Below are 15194 nucleotides of genomic sequence, written 5' to 3' on the forward strand. Positions count from 1 at the left end.
GCTGACACGTACCTGGTCGGGGGTGACCCTGCCTTTGTCTAGCAGCGACGTGAGGTCAAGTGGGCGTATGCAGCAGCGGTGCATGCGGTATTATGTCGACTGCAGGGGCAGATGGGCTTCTGGCACTCACCCATTTGTGGCTCCTAGTCTGATAACTCCCCAGATGCTGGTGACCCCTGGCTGGCCATTTGGGACAGAGGGCACATTCATATTCACATCACAAACCTCTAATTGACCATCTTGTTTCACACCCAGTGTAGAACAAGGCGCATGCAGTGCATGACCTGAGCAATGCTGTGCATTTAGCAAAGGATACCACATGTTCCATTTGCACATTGAATCCAAAGACTCCAGCTGAGCTTATTAAGGGCTTTTCCGCCCAACTGTTTTAATGCATGTATTGAATTTGTACTTTAAAAAATGAGTAGAAACAAGCAAATAAAAAAGATTTTGCCTCTTGGCTCAGGGTCAAAAAAGTTGTCCTGTCTCTCTAGGTGGCCTGGTAGTGGAAGACATGCTACAAAACATCCCCAGCTCAGCTCCAGTGAGCAGCCTTTGTTGCTTGTCATCCTGTTTCTGTCTCCAGGGTAGCTGACAAAAACGCCACATGGAGTGGGTGGACAGAGACAAAGTCATTCATTAAAATAACATAAATGCCATCTTAGCTGGGAAGCAGCAGTGAAATGCCATGATGTGTCAGAGTTATTCGTCCTTGTCTCGATATCGCATCATCTTGAGTGATTTTGCACAACATTAGCTGATGGAACCACATAACCACAAGCATTTTATTCCGTCAACTTTTGAGAAATTTGCCTACAGCTTGCATAACATTTGGATGGAGTCATATCGGTTAAATCTCATTAGACATGTTCCTTAATGACTCTTGTTGAGAGACATGTCTAACTCTTTCTTCATGCTTGAGTTAAATACTTTTAATGGGTGAAGCACAAGCCTGACATTCATAGAAAAATACATCATCACTGCACTCAGCATGCACGCATTTCCCCCATCGCCCTGCTTCTTTCACCTGCGGCATGCTGGGTGTTAAAGAAAGGAGCTCGTGTTATCTCAAAGGGTTGGTATGCAGACAGGGGCTAGTGGATCCTGGCAGGATCAGACAAGCCGAGGAAAAGGAAGGTGTCAGAGGAAGCTGGGTGATAAATCAAAATAGCATTAACCAGGCATAGAGAGGGAGATTTAAGATAGATGGGGATGCTATAATTTTTTGGTCAAGCTGCATGCATGAGAACCTCTGTAAAGAATCTGGATGTCCTGGATGGTGTGCAAGGCTGACGGAAATGCTTAAACAATCTGAGGAGGTTGATGCAGGATGGGAAGGTGATAAATGATGAGATGTTTGTTTCCTCATCACTCCTCAGTGAGAGATAATTTGGTTTTATTTTGAAAAATAGAGGAAGCAGGGTTTTGGTTATCTGACTTTGGCCATCGCCTGCTGTAAATTGGAAATCACCCAAACGAAAGGAAGAAAATGTTTTGGCCTTTTTAATAAAAGAGAGCTTTGGTCTTAACTGCAGTCACATGATGGTGTTCATTCTTATCTGGACAAGTAGTGCTTGGAGGACTGAACCCTTATATATAAAAACACATTACTTTCCCTGGTCCATTTCCACCATGTTGGAACTGTAGAGATTATCCTGATCAAATGCATCACTATCTGGAAGAAGAAGTGCGCTGCCTCAGACTGCAACTCGCCCAAAGTAGCAAGTCCTCCAGATTAAAAGAAAACAGACATAGTTTGTCTTCACACTGAACGTCAGAACGACACACAGCATTTCCTGAATATGCCTTCGAAAATTGTTACCAATTATTGTTTCAAAAATAAAAAAATTGTCTGATCTGACCCTGCTATGGTGCAGTTTTAGTTAGGTTTAGACGCAGAATAGACTTTGTTAGTGTTCGGGGAACATCTTGGTCATGGTTAAAAAGAAACCATGTTGACTGTCGGTAGGAAACAGGAAAAGAACTGCGTTCTCCCTTGTCAAGTCCAGCGATTTGTTGACCCATCCATCCACCTCAACTGCCTCCCTCTGCAGACTTTGTGGTTTTTTCACAGCGTCTTATAAGACTGTTTTCTTCTTTACTCCAGACGGACTAGAGTCATAATTCCCATGACTGGTTTTTGGGCATTTACTGGGAGGACATTCTGTCCAGAGTGTATACCATAAATGCTATATCAGCATTGCGTTAGCACAGCTAACACGGTTTGCCTACAGCTTCAGAACCAGTGCCACAAGTTACAGATCCTAAATTAGTTCCCAACACTCACCTCAACATTATCATTTGAACTTGACCATAACAGGCCTACTAGCACGTCACCTTGTGCATCTATGGCATTAAGTACTTGGTCAAAAATCTGTTCAAATCTGGTCAATGCATCAAAAGCAGAAAGGGAAACTCACAAAAGCCAATAGAGAGCACCCCGTGGGTCTTGTTTGCTCATTTGACCTATATATGTAGTCAAACTGTTCCACAAACTTTGTCATTACTTCTTCCCTTTTCTTTTCAGGGGTGAACAACACTTTTGAGAACTTCTCTCTCCTCTCTTTCCACTTCTGCTCTCTACCTAAGCTGGCATCTGAGATCTCAATCAGTGTTTTTGTGTATTTGGGCCCACAATCGGGGTGTTTTGTCCACCATCCAACTCATGATTAGAATACACATTGGAGAGCCTGTGTGTGCCTTTGTGAGCTGTGGTTTTTGCCCCTCCAGCAGCAGTAGAGGAGATCTCAGCCTCTCCTTGTTGGCTGTATGAAGCAGCTCTCCCAGAGTTCGTCTCAGAGTTTCCATGGCTCTCTCCTGCCTGCTTTGATAAATGGAAGTTCTTAGGCTCGCTGTCAGGCTCCTCTCCCCTCGGGACCCCTCCCTCCGTTCTCACTCCTCTACCACACCATTTGCTGTTGTGGGTGAAAAATGACCACAGGGAATATAGTGGATTCTCAGTGCTGGACTGGAGAGTGGAACACCCAGAGAGGGTAGAGGTGGCTGTTGTCCCCAGTGGACTGTGAGTCAACACTTGCAGCTAATGGTCCCTCTAAATTTACCTCCTAATTACCCCCCTCTTATTGCCCTCAGCAAGCAACACACTGGCCATGACCTTGATGCACAAGGAAGCAAGAGGGCATGCGTAATATTATGCTTTGTTCAGTTCTGGTAAAAATCAGAGGCAAGAGAACTGATTTATTGACACCTTGGCTCAGGAACTATGCAAATTTTAACACTCCCAACTGAATAGAGGATTAGGAGAGATCCATAAATAAGAATGAACAGACTCCTCTGAGAAAGCATTGTGCATCTGCTCGTGTGTTAGTGCAGCTGACAGACAGAGAGAGAGAGAGTATTTGTTCTGAGTGCGGGGTCAGAGGTCAGCCAGGGAGAGGAGGATTTTTCACTCATTCGCAGCAGCTCTTGTCTCATTATTCAGCCCTTTCCATAATCCCTCTAACCTGTGTTGTGACCACTGACCACCGCCGCCACCCGGACCAGCGCGCTGCAAGCAACGGCACAGCTACAACAACAAACACAGCTTCGTCATCATTACAGCGGCTTGCAGCATCTGCACGACCCCAATCCCACACACACAAACACTTGTGCATACAGCGGCCAGCCACGGGCCCAGACAGCGCCCCAGGATAAAGCATTTTGTAAACAAAGCAAGGAACCAACCTGTGTTTTTCATGTTCTCCGAAATCCAGAGATTAGCGTTGTCGAGGGAGAGAGTCAGGCAGACCTGCCCACTGATTTCCTGAAAGGTTTTATAGTACTTACAGTGTGAATACGGATTTCTCATTTTTCTTGGCAACTTGAGTGTTATTTTCTGTGAAATGTGGAGGTATGCTTAAGACGTAGACATTTTCCGCCACTTGAATGTATCCCACTATACTTATTTCTGTGTAACCAAGTGGAAAACATGATTAGAACAACTAGATAAAAAGCTTTTTTGCCGCTTTGCGAAGAGGCAACAGTAAACGTATCATGAAATTTTGTCTAAATTGATTATACTTGCTGCAGCAGTGCACTTCACCCCCTTTCAGGCATTTCTTAAGAGTTTTCCCCTTGTCCTCCAACCATCCCACCTTGGTGTCACCATGACCACCCTGCTATCTCCAGACATGTGCATGGAGCAGGCACCCTGCCTGACCCTCCCCAAAGATAATCCTGATTATGCTGAAGTGTGAGGAGGCCAGGGATGAGCTTTCACCTCAGACCCCTTGTGTCCTTTAACCTTTCACCTGCGGCCCTGTGGGGGCTACTGAGGGCAGCTGCCTGTGGAAGAGAGTATTGAGGGAAAGCATTGGTAGTATTCACATGAGACACTTCAGGGTTTTAGTTGTCACACTGCATTAGCCTTATTTATTTCAAAGAGTCATTATTTATTATAGTCCATTTGTGTAATAGGAGGAAGAGTTGGAATTACACTTTAAAAGCAAATCAAAGGTTGTACACGTCTCCCCTCTGCATGTAATCCCACCCTATACTCCTGATGACGATATATACAGTATAACTTAATGAAGGTTGGATTTGCAGACACAGTGGGATAAAGAAACTAAATGACCTTTCCTGTCAGTTTGACCAGAGATACTCCTCTGCTCCCTCATGCTTTAATTAACCTTTCCTGTCATCCGAAACAGCAGAAGTAGATTTGTTATAATCTCTCGTTTCCACGCAGGAAGTGAACTCAGTACTTAAATCAATCCTTCTCCGCTCTTGATTTGTGCAGTGGGAGACAGGTGTCCCTGATTTGATGTGAGGATCAGAGAGCTCTACTTCTATTTCTATGTATACACACACACACACACACACACACACATACACAGTGTATCAGTGGCAGACAAGCGTGAAGAGCATCTGAGTGACAGCATCCGGAAGCTCAGAGATAAGACATAATCTGGTGCCAATTATTTGTCCTTGACAGGCACAGGTAAGCAGCAATCAGCTGCACTGACATGTGTTCTGAGTCAATAGTCCTGGCCCCAGCGGGTGGTGAGAGGCTGATTATGAGATGCTGAATGGAGGCAAACACAAAGCTGCGACAGTTTGGGCTGATAAGGCCTCCCACTGCTTTTCAGCCCCTCTGATATCTGCAATGACCTCTCCATCCTGTGCGCTAACACTTAGAAGATACACTGCACTCAGACATTCGGTATGCACTTGGGATTTGCACTGAACAGACACATTTTACATGCATTTACTATACAGAGATACATCCAGGAGATCTTATATCTGAACAACTGAGCAGGATTTTCAGTGTCTTCCAGAATGGCCCATCGCTCACCTCTCAGGTCTGCTTGGGCTTAGACAACTGTAGCTTCTCGGATAAGAAGATCGATACCACTCTCATGTCTGTGCCTGAAGTATGGAGCTAGAGTCTGAAAGCTGTTAGCTTAGCATAATGGGAAGCAGTGTGAAATCTAAAACCAATCAGCACCTCTAAACCTCACTAATTAACAAGTTGCTCCTTATTTGTTACACAAACAGAAACCTAAAAATCCAAAGTTGTGTTTTTATGAGGAGTTGTGTGCTGCAAGTTCTTGGCAAACAGCAGCTATAGGTGCACTGACTGTGACGGTAAAGCTACAACTTAAAGTCATGTGCTTTACTGATGCACCTATAAAACCTGACGCCGAAATGAAAATGCCGTGTTACCACTGTGTTTGCTACTGAAAAACCACAGTCATTACTTGCACAACCATGACATTATTTCAAGGCCATTCTAATTGTTGTGACCAGTGTCGTCTTAATTCTGCCGAGGACAGTCCTTATATATAAGCTGCATGTGTCCATCACTCGATAAAGAAAATCCACGCCGGGACACATCCGTGCATGCATGGCTGCAGACAAGCTGCAGCAAGGTGGGGCCACACCTCTGCTTTATGAGAATGTGAACATGAGTAGATTGGGGAATTCAGACAACATGCAGGGGATGCCTGGGCAGGTATGTGGGATTTTCTGCTGCCTGATTCCTCAGACCCCCCCCCTTCTCTTTCACCCTTAACATCACACACGCACTCTGACGGGAAACAAGGGGAGATCTGCAAGGCAGATAGTGGCATGAAAAGAAGTGGTAGCGGCATCTGGGAGCTGCGTCTTTCTTGTCCCTTATGTCCCTTTGAGGATGACCCAGGAAAACCAAACCAGGCTGTGGAGCTTTGCCAAAAGCCTGCGTACTTTGGCTGCAGAGCAGATCAGAGAGTGACCACAGCGCAGAGGGGTGGCATCAACAGGTGGACAGACTACAGGCTCAGTTTACCGGCAGATGTCATTCACATTCTGGAGCAGTAGTTGGAACAGATTGGGTTTTATCCACCGGCAAAGATCTTCAACAAACTGACAACAATTCCACATGCTGAAAAGAAAAAGGCAATTTAGCTCTGTTTGCCCATGTGTCTGGTGGTGATTGCAAAGACCTTGCTGGGAAACTCTGTGACAAACACCAGATCCTGTGGTTTTTACAGAAAGACACTTGTGCCCTATCATTGCTGAATTTACCAACTCGTTATAAAGTCAACCATTTAACACAACGTCAAGGCCTGTGTTTTGTTTTGTGACATTTTTCTTGGCGTCTGGGCCACAGCCAATTTAGGCTGAGCTGCAACACACAGGAATGTTTCTGAGAAAATGAATTTGTGCTGACAATAGAGCGTATGAGCACTCGGAGGTGGACTGTTATCATACCTAACTCCTTATCTCACCGCGCCACAGGCATTATTTCAAAGAAAATGTGCTTTAGCATGTCTCGTCTCGCAAAGATGCAATATTTCTCCAGAGTGCAAGATTGCCACTTCATTTTCACAGATTAAAATGGCAAGATGAATGGAGTTAATGTGCAGTATAACTGTAATAGAGCCATTGGATTTTAGCTGAGGGGACATGTAGTCTTTATGCAGGCTTTCAAATGTGCTTTGGAATGAGTCCCGGGTGCTGTAGATGTTAGGAATTCTTGTAAGTGACGAGCAGCACTGGTAAACGCATGATTCCCATTATGTCGCATGCATTATGATCTCCTGCAATTTTATATACTACAGTGCTGCATACAAGAGAGTGCTGTGATGAGGCTAAGCATGTGCATACATGCAATGCCCCGAGATTGTTTTGACACTTCTACCAGTCCTCGCTCCTTAGATTACTGGTACAGTACACTTAGTTATCAGAAATATGCAGACCTCCATGAAAAGATTCAATAAACACAGCCAGACATCCTTTCCATCATGTGTCAGTGGTCTCTCAGTATCAGTTATCTTTGGAAAAATGGGACGAGAACAGTGTGTTTTAAAACGGCTGTTGAAGGAAGTTGTCCAAACCACAATTGGATGTAATTTGCAGCCTGTGAATTTTCTGAAATAAAATAATTATTATATTCGATTTTGCCAAGAAAGTTTTGATCAGTAATGCAATTCTCTTGTATTATATGTTTTTAAGCTTTCAGTTTTTATAGAGCTTACTTTGGATTGCTCATGCTGCTAGTTTTCTTTTTTTTTCATGATATGTGGGTCATTCAGGTCATTTTCATCAGGATGAAATTAGGTCTGCCATGAAAGTGGTAGATATTGATCCAGTGACCCTGAATCACAGAGCGAGACTAAAGAGAGGGAGAAAGATGACAGGCTGTCAGACAATCAGAACGCGTTGGTGTTAACTGATAATCTGTTTTGATGAATGTTCATTCGTTTATTCGTAGTAGGTTGTCTGTCTGTCTGTCTGCTTTATCTGTCTCGTCTGTCTGTCCGTGGGCTCTCAGTGAACTTTTCGGTGACCTATAACCGCTGTCGGACCTGTGACAGCCAGTCGCCACCGGCAGGCTTCTGTTCAGATGCCCCTGAGTGTGAATCTGAGTGCAGAGGTGATAAATGTGGGATGTCAGCTGGTGACGTCTGGTGTCCCCGAAGCTCCAGTATCGTTCGACCGCTGCGCCTGCCAGAGCAGCTGGCTGTCTGAGTGCGTGGATGACAAGCAGACAAGGACAGAAAATGAGACGTGATGATTGTGGAGAAAGGCTGGAGTTTTGGGATGTTCTCTATGTGTGTGTGTATGTGTGTGTGTGTGTGTGTGTACTGTTTCTGCACAAGCATAGATGCTTAACATAGGACATCCAGTGGGGCTGTGATTCATCATCGTGCTGCTGTCACCACCTGCACCCGTGTCCTACTTTACTGTGCTCATGCATGTGCTCGGCTCGAGTGCTGAGTGATCGGGTGGGAATCGAGTGTTAATTTTATCAGCTATTTCTTTGTTTATTTGAAGTTTGAGTTGACAAAGAGTCTGGACGTTTTAACTGTTGATATTTTAGTGTTTGTCAGTCATCAGATTGTTAAGCATTTCATTCAATCTAGTCGAGCCAAAACCGATAATCCTTTGTTACTTATTTTAAGATATTTTATCATTCTGTGATGAAAAACACAGGTTGAATGATCCACAACACGGCCTACATCATGTAACACTACTGCCTTACCAGTTCGCTTAAGATACCTTAAAAAACCAACCTAACGTTTAGTGAACCTACCTCACTTTCTTTGTGGTGAGCCTCAATCTGCCTCGTCAGGTTTGTGGGATTCTTACCAGCAATTTTATGGCCACATTCCCTTCCTTTCTGACAAAGCAATGCATTTTTTTTCTTTTTCTCAGCCTCATTGTTATGAAAATTGGCCTAAATGTCACCATGTGTCTTAACTTGCTTTCTATAAAATAAATGGCTCAAGATACTCCGAGTCCTGACTGTGCTTGTTGCGTGCTGCAGGTGTATATCTTGATTTCCCTTTAGTGAAAACAAGGAGAGAGAAGGTTTTATTTCTTAAACTGCAGTTTATTCTCATCACAGATGGTGTTTAATGACCATCACCATCTCATCTCTCATCATCATCTCGTCTTATTCATGAAGAAAAAGGTTGTTGATGAACATATTTTATCATAGTTTTCAATAATGAAATTAACTGTAGTGGAAATCAGTATCAATTCAAGTTATAATCTTTAAAATTTGAGTTCTGGTTGATTTGGCAACAGATTTGTTATTGACTATTCAGAGAGGTAAATACAGAATCACACTGAATCACTGGAGATGATGACGCCAAAGATGCCAAAAATAGTACCAAAAATCTTAAGGATGACACCTTTTAATAAAATTAAAAACTAAAAGTGATTGATTTTCTTAGTGTTTAATTGGTATTCAACCATTCGTTTTAATAAATATGTACAGAATTCTGTCAACTGAGGCCTTGTCAATCAAAAAATGATTTCACTGTCCTTGGGAGTGAGAGCAAATAGTAAAGCATATATGTTTCGAGGCAACTTATGAGAATTACACGGGTGACAGCCGTGTCTATTCCTATTTGCTACCTTACCCACCTCACTGTGTGGCGAGATGCTGCACCGTGACGACAGTATTTCACAGTTCCTGAAGGAGCTCAGCTCACCAGCAGCTGAGAAGCTTTCTGGCAGAGGATTCGTGTCAGTATTTCAAGATGTCCCGCGCAGGTGGAAAACATCATACTGTCTTTTATTTCCAGTAAAGTAACAAGACATTCTGCTTCCTCCTGATGAAGAAAAGCTGTGTTAGGCAGTCTCTCTCATCTTCAGTGAGTCTCAGACTTGGATGGGGACAACAGTAGGGCTGTTTGTCTGGTCTCATTGAAGTGGAACATGAACAGGTCCTCTATCTGGTCCTCTAGTTTTCTCTGCAAATAGAACAGCACAAGTGCAGGCTCAACTTTCCCAAGCGTAGTTTGAAAGAGAGCAAGAGGAAGAGAGAGACCTCCTATCAGATTCTCTAACAGCTTGGGAGGTAATGGGAGGACCGGGAGAAAAAGCTGCTTTCCGTACACCAGATCTCCACTTATCTCCCCTCACACCCAGAGTGTAACTTAAACTCACACTCACACACCAGCGATCTGCCCCGAGCAGTATGTGAGCCATTTGAGAGAAGTTTTATAGTAGAATAGCTTCAACAGCCATGTGGAGGGAAGGATGTGGCCATGTTATGTATGATACGGTGGGAGACTAAGCCTGGGAGTGGTCGGCATCTCCTCCGCTGCTGCTGAAATGGAGAATTCACAAGAGGAGATTAGAGTGAAGGCCGTCGTCACCACCAGAGCTTGAGAGAATTCAAAAAAGGTGAAGGAAAGCCAGGGGTCAGGCTGCCAGGTCCTGAACATAATCTGCTATTTGGCTTTTTGTAATGGAAGCCAGGATATGCGACTGCAGCTCAGGATACCAACCACGAGGCAGCGCGAAAGAGGCCAAAACCACTGGTTTTCTTGACACCTTTCCGTCACCGTACAGCTGTGACCGATCTATTGCTTGTCTGCTGCTGTTCACTGCTGACTCTTAGTGTAGGCTTCCTTGCTTTTGTCAAACCTGTCATATCCAGATTTAGCCTGTCCAGAACTCCATAATGTCAGGATGTAATTGGTAGTGCTGAGGATAAAAAAAGAACAAACGGCTTCTGTAAGTGAATTCTAGCAGAGTCTGAGGGAAGATCTGGCTTATCATTAGCATACGATCATGAGGTCCACATAAGCATACTGTCTGTGTGTGTGCACATGTGTGTGTGTGTGTGTGTGTGTGTCTACTGTATGTTGCTTAGATTTGTAAAGAAAATAAGAAGATCACCTCTAGTGCAGAAAGAATGAAATAACTTTGGCAAACCAAAGGGCATCTCCCTGCCAGAAACAAGCAGCCTACACACATCTCTTGCGACCATGTCTGTGGTTTGTGTTTCCCAATTGTATTTGTGTGTTTTTATACTACAGCATTACAGGCACAGCTTGAAGAAAACCATTTTATTTTTCCACTATTTTTTGCCTCTTTATAGAGCTGAAGTCTACCAGCACGGCTCACCACTTCTCCTTCTTGCTGAACTCCACCGACTATCGGATCCTTCGCATGGATGAGGACCACGACCGCATGTATGTGGGCAGCAAAGACTATATCCTCTCCCTGGATCTGCACGACATCAACAAGGAGCCGCTCATTGTGAGAAATGTCCCACACGAACAGTAATCCTGACTGAGCTCCACAAAGGTTCACATCTAACCACCTTGTTGATCTCTCCCTGTCAGATCCACTGGCCCGTTGCCCCCCAGAGGAAGACTGAATGTGTCCTGTCAGGGAAAGACACCAATGTAAGTCCTGGTTCTTGCCTCTCAAATATAAGGATTTACTGTTCCCCTCTGTTTTATACAAGCGAAAATTGATTATATTTCAGTTTTAGACCGTTGATTAGATGTCGGATGTCACATTGGATTTAAGAGATTGTGTTTTTTTCCACTATTTTCTAGCATTTTATGGACTAAACTATCAATCAGATTGCAAAAAAAAAATAATGGACGGATTAATCGATAATTAAAGCGATCATGACTTACAGCCCCAATTTAAAGTTCCTGAATATATGTTGATTAACATATATTAACAGGACCCATAATGTGCATCTGATACAAGCACAGTTGTGCACCTTGATCCTTTTTACCTGCTGTGTTATCTGGTGATACCCTTGCACAAGTGTGTTTTCAGTGTGTCCTTTTGGCAGCGTTGTTGATTTGATTAGGGCTCTGGGTCAGTGGAGGACTTTGAAAGCCCCTTCCAATGTGTGACTTGCTGTGAAGCTCTTATTTACTGTCTGCGCGTCCCTGATTGCTGATTGCATACAGCTGCCACCAATTAAGCTCCAGCGGGAACTTGGAACGTGCAGCATTCAGTCGCCTTCAGTGAGAGCGGAAAACACATTAGCCTACAGATCTCATACACATCACAGATTTGACTTAATTTCTGAGCGTGATCTAATGTTCTGTTTTTGCACAATAATTATTTTGCCCTTTGTTGTCCGGGCAGGCAGACAAAATGAATTAGCCGCTGGAAGCTTCAGGCCTGTCTGAAGTGTTAATACGATTCAGACATTCAAACACAGCCACCGCCAGCACAGCCCCCACAAAGAAACTCATCATTGAAATTCATCTAAAAACCAGATCCTTCGCTTTTGATTTTGTTCACACATTCTGACCCCCTCGAAACACACACACACACACACACACACACACACACATCCCTTCCATGTTAGGATTGAGTGCTGGCAGGAGCCGGTGATGAGACTCTGGCTAATAACCCTGCTCTCCCCTGCTGGTAGAGAGTGCAGGCTGCTGTTTATCCAACTGGAATGTTCATTTATGCGTGTTTGGTGACCCGCGCCTCTCACCGCCTCTGGCTACATCGTATTGGCCTCTGTACGTTCTCTGGGTGCGCATGTATGAGCCTCTGTGTGTGTGCATGTATGTGTCGGGGGTGGGTTTGAAATTTCATCACTAAAATAAGAAATAAAATTGGCTGGCGGGAGACGTCTTGGCAACCGTGGCCACTCTTTAGGGAATGACAGATGATGACAATTCAAAAGCAATTCAGAGGGGATGTCGGTTCAGGCGGGAGGTCAAAGGCAATCATCCCCACTGTGCTCTCTGTGGGGGAGCACAACTGTGCGCTGAATAATACACGCAGGCCCACATGCGTAAACACACACACACACACACAAAAAAACACATCCTCTCAAACCTCTGACTTGTGCATCTGTCGTGTTGCTAAGATCTGCCAAAATGGCTCATCCCCCATCCTGCATACAGTCTTTTTTTTGTACTTGGTACATCCTTTCTTTTTCGCCAGCTGTCACGAGCAGGACAAATCTGAACAGATATCATCAGCCTGTATGTTTCTGTAGTTGGAGTTTTGATTTGGGTGGACTGAGACCAGGAAGGTGGACAGCTGGTCAGAAAAAAAAAAAACACAGATTAGAAAGCTGCAGACCTCGAAAGCAGAGAGCTGTTTTCACCAGCAGCACCTCTTTGTCTGCACTTGAAAGATGTTGTCCTCGTCTGAATTGTTCCCACTTACATGATTAAAAGTCTAAATAAACCACATCGATGGTGAGATTTAAAAAAAGCCCAGCAGCAAGCATTTCTTGTGTCCTCTTCTAAAAAGCCCTAATTGGGATTTTAAATCTCTCTTCTCCAAAAACCCAAATGTTCACTCAACAGGCTTGTTTGGTCTAACCAAAATGCTTTTCAGTTGTCAAGCCTGACAGAACGTTGAATTGGTTTTACCCTCAATCCCAATAGCAAACACACTTCACAGCTCGGATGCACTGCTTTTCTTGGTTTCTGCCACACAGTTATATGGTGTTTGGAAACATTTTTCCCTCTGACAGTGTGGTCTGATCTGAAGCCCGGGCCAGGCCAACGCACAGCGCCAGGGAACTGAGCTGCCAAACACAAGCCAGCCAACAGCGGAAATGATAGATATGATGGTTCTGAGCCAGGCAGAGGGGTTATTAACCATCAGTGGGGCATTATGTGTTATGTAACCCTTTTCTTTCCATTTTATTTTTTTGTAAAGTCTCTAATGCTGTTGGGTTTTGTTTCCCTCAGGGGGAATGTGGAAACTTCATCCGCCTGATTGAGCCGTGGAACCGGACCCACCTGTATGTGTGCGGAACGGGCGCGTACAACCCCATCTGCACCTACGTGGACCGGGGACGAAGGTCACAGGTAACCAAAGACGCGGCCGGGCAGCCATGTAGACATTTTGACCTTCGTTCTCCACTTCTTTTTCAGAGCCGTATCTGTCAATCAATCTCGGGTCAGAGAATCTCCTTCTGCTCTCGCTCCTCAGTTTCACGGGCTCTGCTTCTCTCCCATCATTTTCCGCCGCTTACTTTTCATCGATTTGCACGGTTTCACGGTCTGGGAGACTCAAAGAAAAAAAGCTCACGGCCAGTTGGAGCTAGATCTCTATTATTATTGCAGAATTGCTGTTGGTGAGGTACCTAACTGCCACCGCTTAGAGATCGTTGAGGCACCAATCTTCTCTGACCACCGGGAATAGCACGTTGACAGTATATCTATAGAAATACCTAGTAGTGCCCCCCCCCACCCCCCACCCCCCCACCTGTTTATACACAGCACAGCCTGTGGCCTGTCTTCCTCTCTGGCTGAGAGCCTCTGAAAGGCCATCATTACTGATGGAGCCTCTCATCCATCATCAGCCTTGTAGCTCACCCCTCCCTCCGTCCCTTCCTCCATCCCTCCCTCGCTTTAGCACGACGGCCACGCAGAGCTGCAGCAGCTGCCGGCCCGGCTGCAGTCCACACACTTACATTCACCACGCTGCCTGTTTAGTCTCACTGTTGAAATGGCGGGCTCAGATTTCATCGTAAAGGTCAGTCGGCCTCTTGTCATTCAGCTTCTCCCCTAAGGTCCAAATGCTATGTTACTTCACACTGTAAAGATTTTCCTCTGATGTAAACAGAAACCAATTGTTCAGAAAAATTGTGGTACACAGATGGCTTCATGTTTTGTTTTGTTTTTTTTACTTTTTCCTCTCGCTGCAAACTTTTTCCTTTACTTGCATCACTCCTCTGCTTTTTGAGCTCCTTTCAACCTGTCGAGCTCTACATAAAAAACCTGCACCTTTCTGGAAAAACTTGAACAACTAGACTGTTTCAAGATGTTCTGTGCTTCACTGTGTTAGACACTGCTGGATGTGATGCATTTTTTCAGCTGCTGCTCGTCTCATTTTGTCGCATTTCCTTTTCTGTTTTCAGCGCTGGCACTGCATGGTTTATGCATGGAGTTTGCAGCTGTGTTTGCATGACACTGAGTCTAATCCAACATGGTTACTAAATGATGAATGTCACCCCATGGGCTCTCTTCACTCCACTTCGACCTCCACTTTGACGTTTTTCTTTTCATCTTTCAGAATTGTTCCTCTTCGCCGAGTCTGCTTGTTTTGTTTTGGGTTTTTTTTCGGTCCTTCATTTTTGCACTTTTCTATTTTTCTCGTGAGTGTATGTCGTGGTCGCCATCAGGTTAAATTCACTTTCTTCTGCGCTGTCAAATGTGGTAATGAGATGGCCCACTGTGCCATGTCTCTGTTATAGGGTTCCCACTACCTACAGGCACCCCAGTCTGGAGGGAGAACAAGTCGGGCAGCAGACTACAGCACTGCATCAGAGCCTTTGGAGGCAAAGGTGGGCTGAAGGGAGTTTTGTAAAGTTTGGTGCCCACCTGGAGAACTTTTTCAGTCTCAGGTTTCCACAAATCTCAGAACGGCAAAAACTGAACTGCAGAGTCTCCACAAAACTTCTTCTATCAAAATGTTAACTGTGAATCTGTTTTTTGTTTTTTTTTTGCAAATGTAGAAAA

The 15194-nt window shown here is 44.5% G+C and overlaps 1 protein-coding gene across 1 annotated transcript in view; it reads left to right on the forward strand.

The window, feature by feature from the left end:
* Positions 1–15194, forward strand: part of sema3fa (sema domain, immunoglobulin domain (Ig), short basic domain, secreted, (semaphorin) 3Fa) — a 51737-nt gene that overhangs the window by 19766 nt on the left and 16777 nt on the right. Inside the window, exons 3-6 of the mRNA XM_076760012.1 lie at positions 10823–10983; positions 11070–11132; positions 13419–13538; positions 14930–15019. Of these exons, the coding sequence (XP_076616127.1) occupies positions 10823–10983; positions 11070–11132; positions 13419–13538; positions 14930–15019 (434 nt within the window). The remainder of the gene's footprint in view (positions 1–10822; positions 10984–11069; positions 11133–13418; positions 13539–14929; positions 15020–15194) is intronic.

Source organism: Chaetodon auriga, chromosome 2 (genome assembly GCF_051107435.1).
Source record: "Chaetodon auriga isolate fChaAug3 chromosome 2, fChaAug3.hap1, whole genome shotgun sequence".
Lineage (NCBI taxonomy): Eukaryota > Metazoa > Chordata > Actinopteri > Chaetodontiformes > Chaetodontidae > Chaetodon > Chaetodon auriga.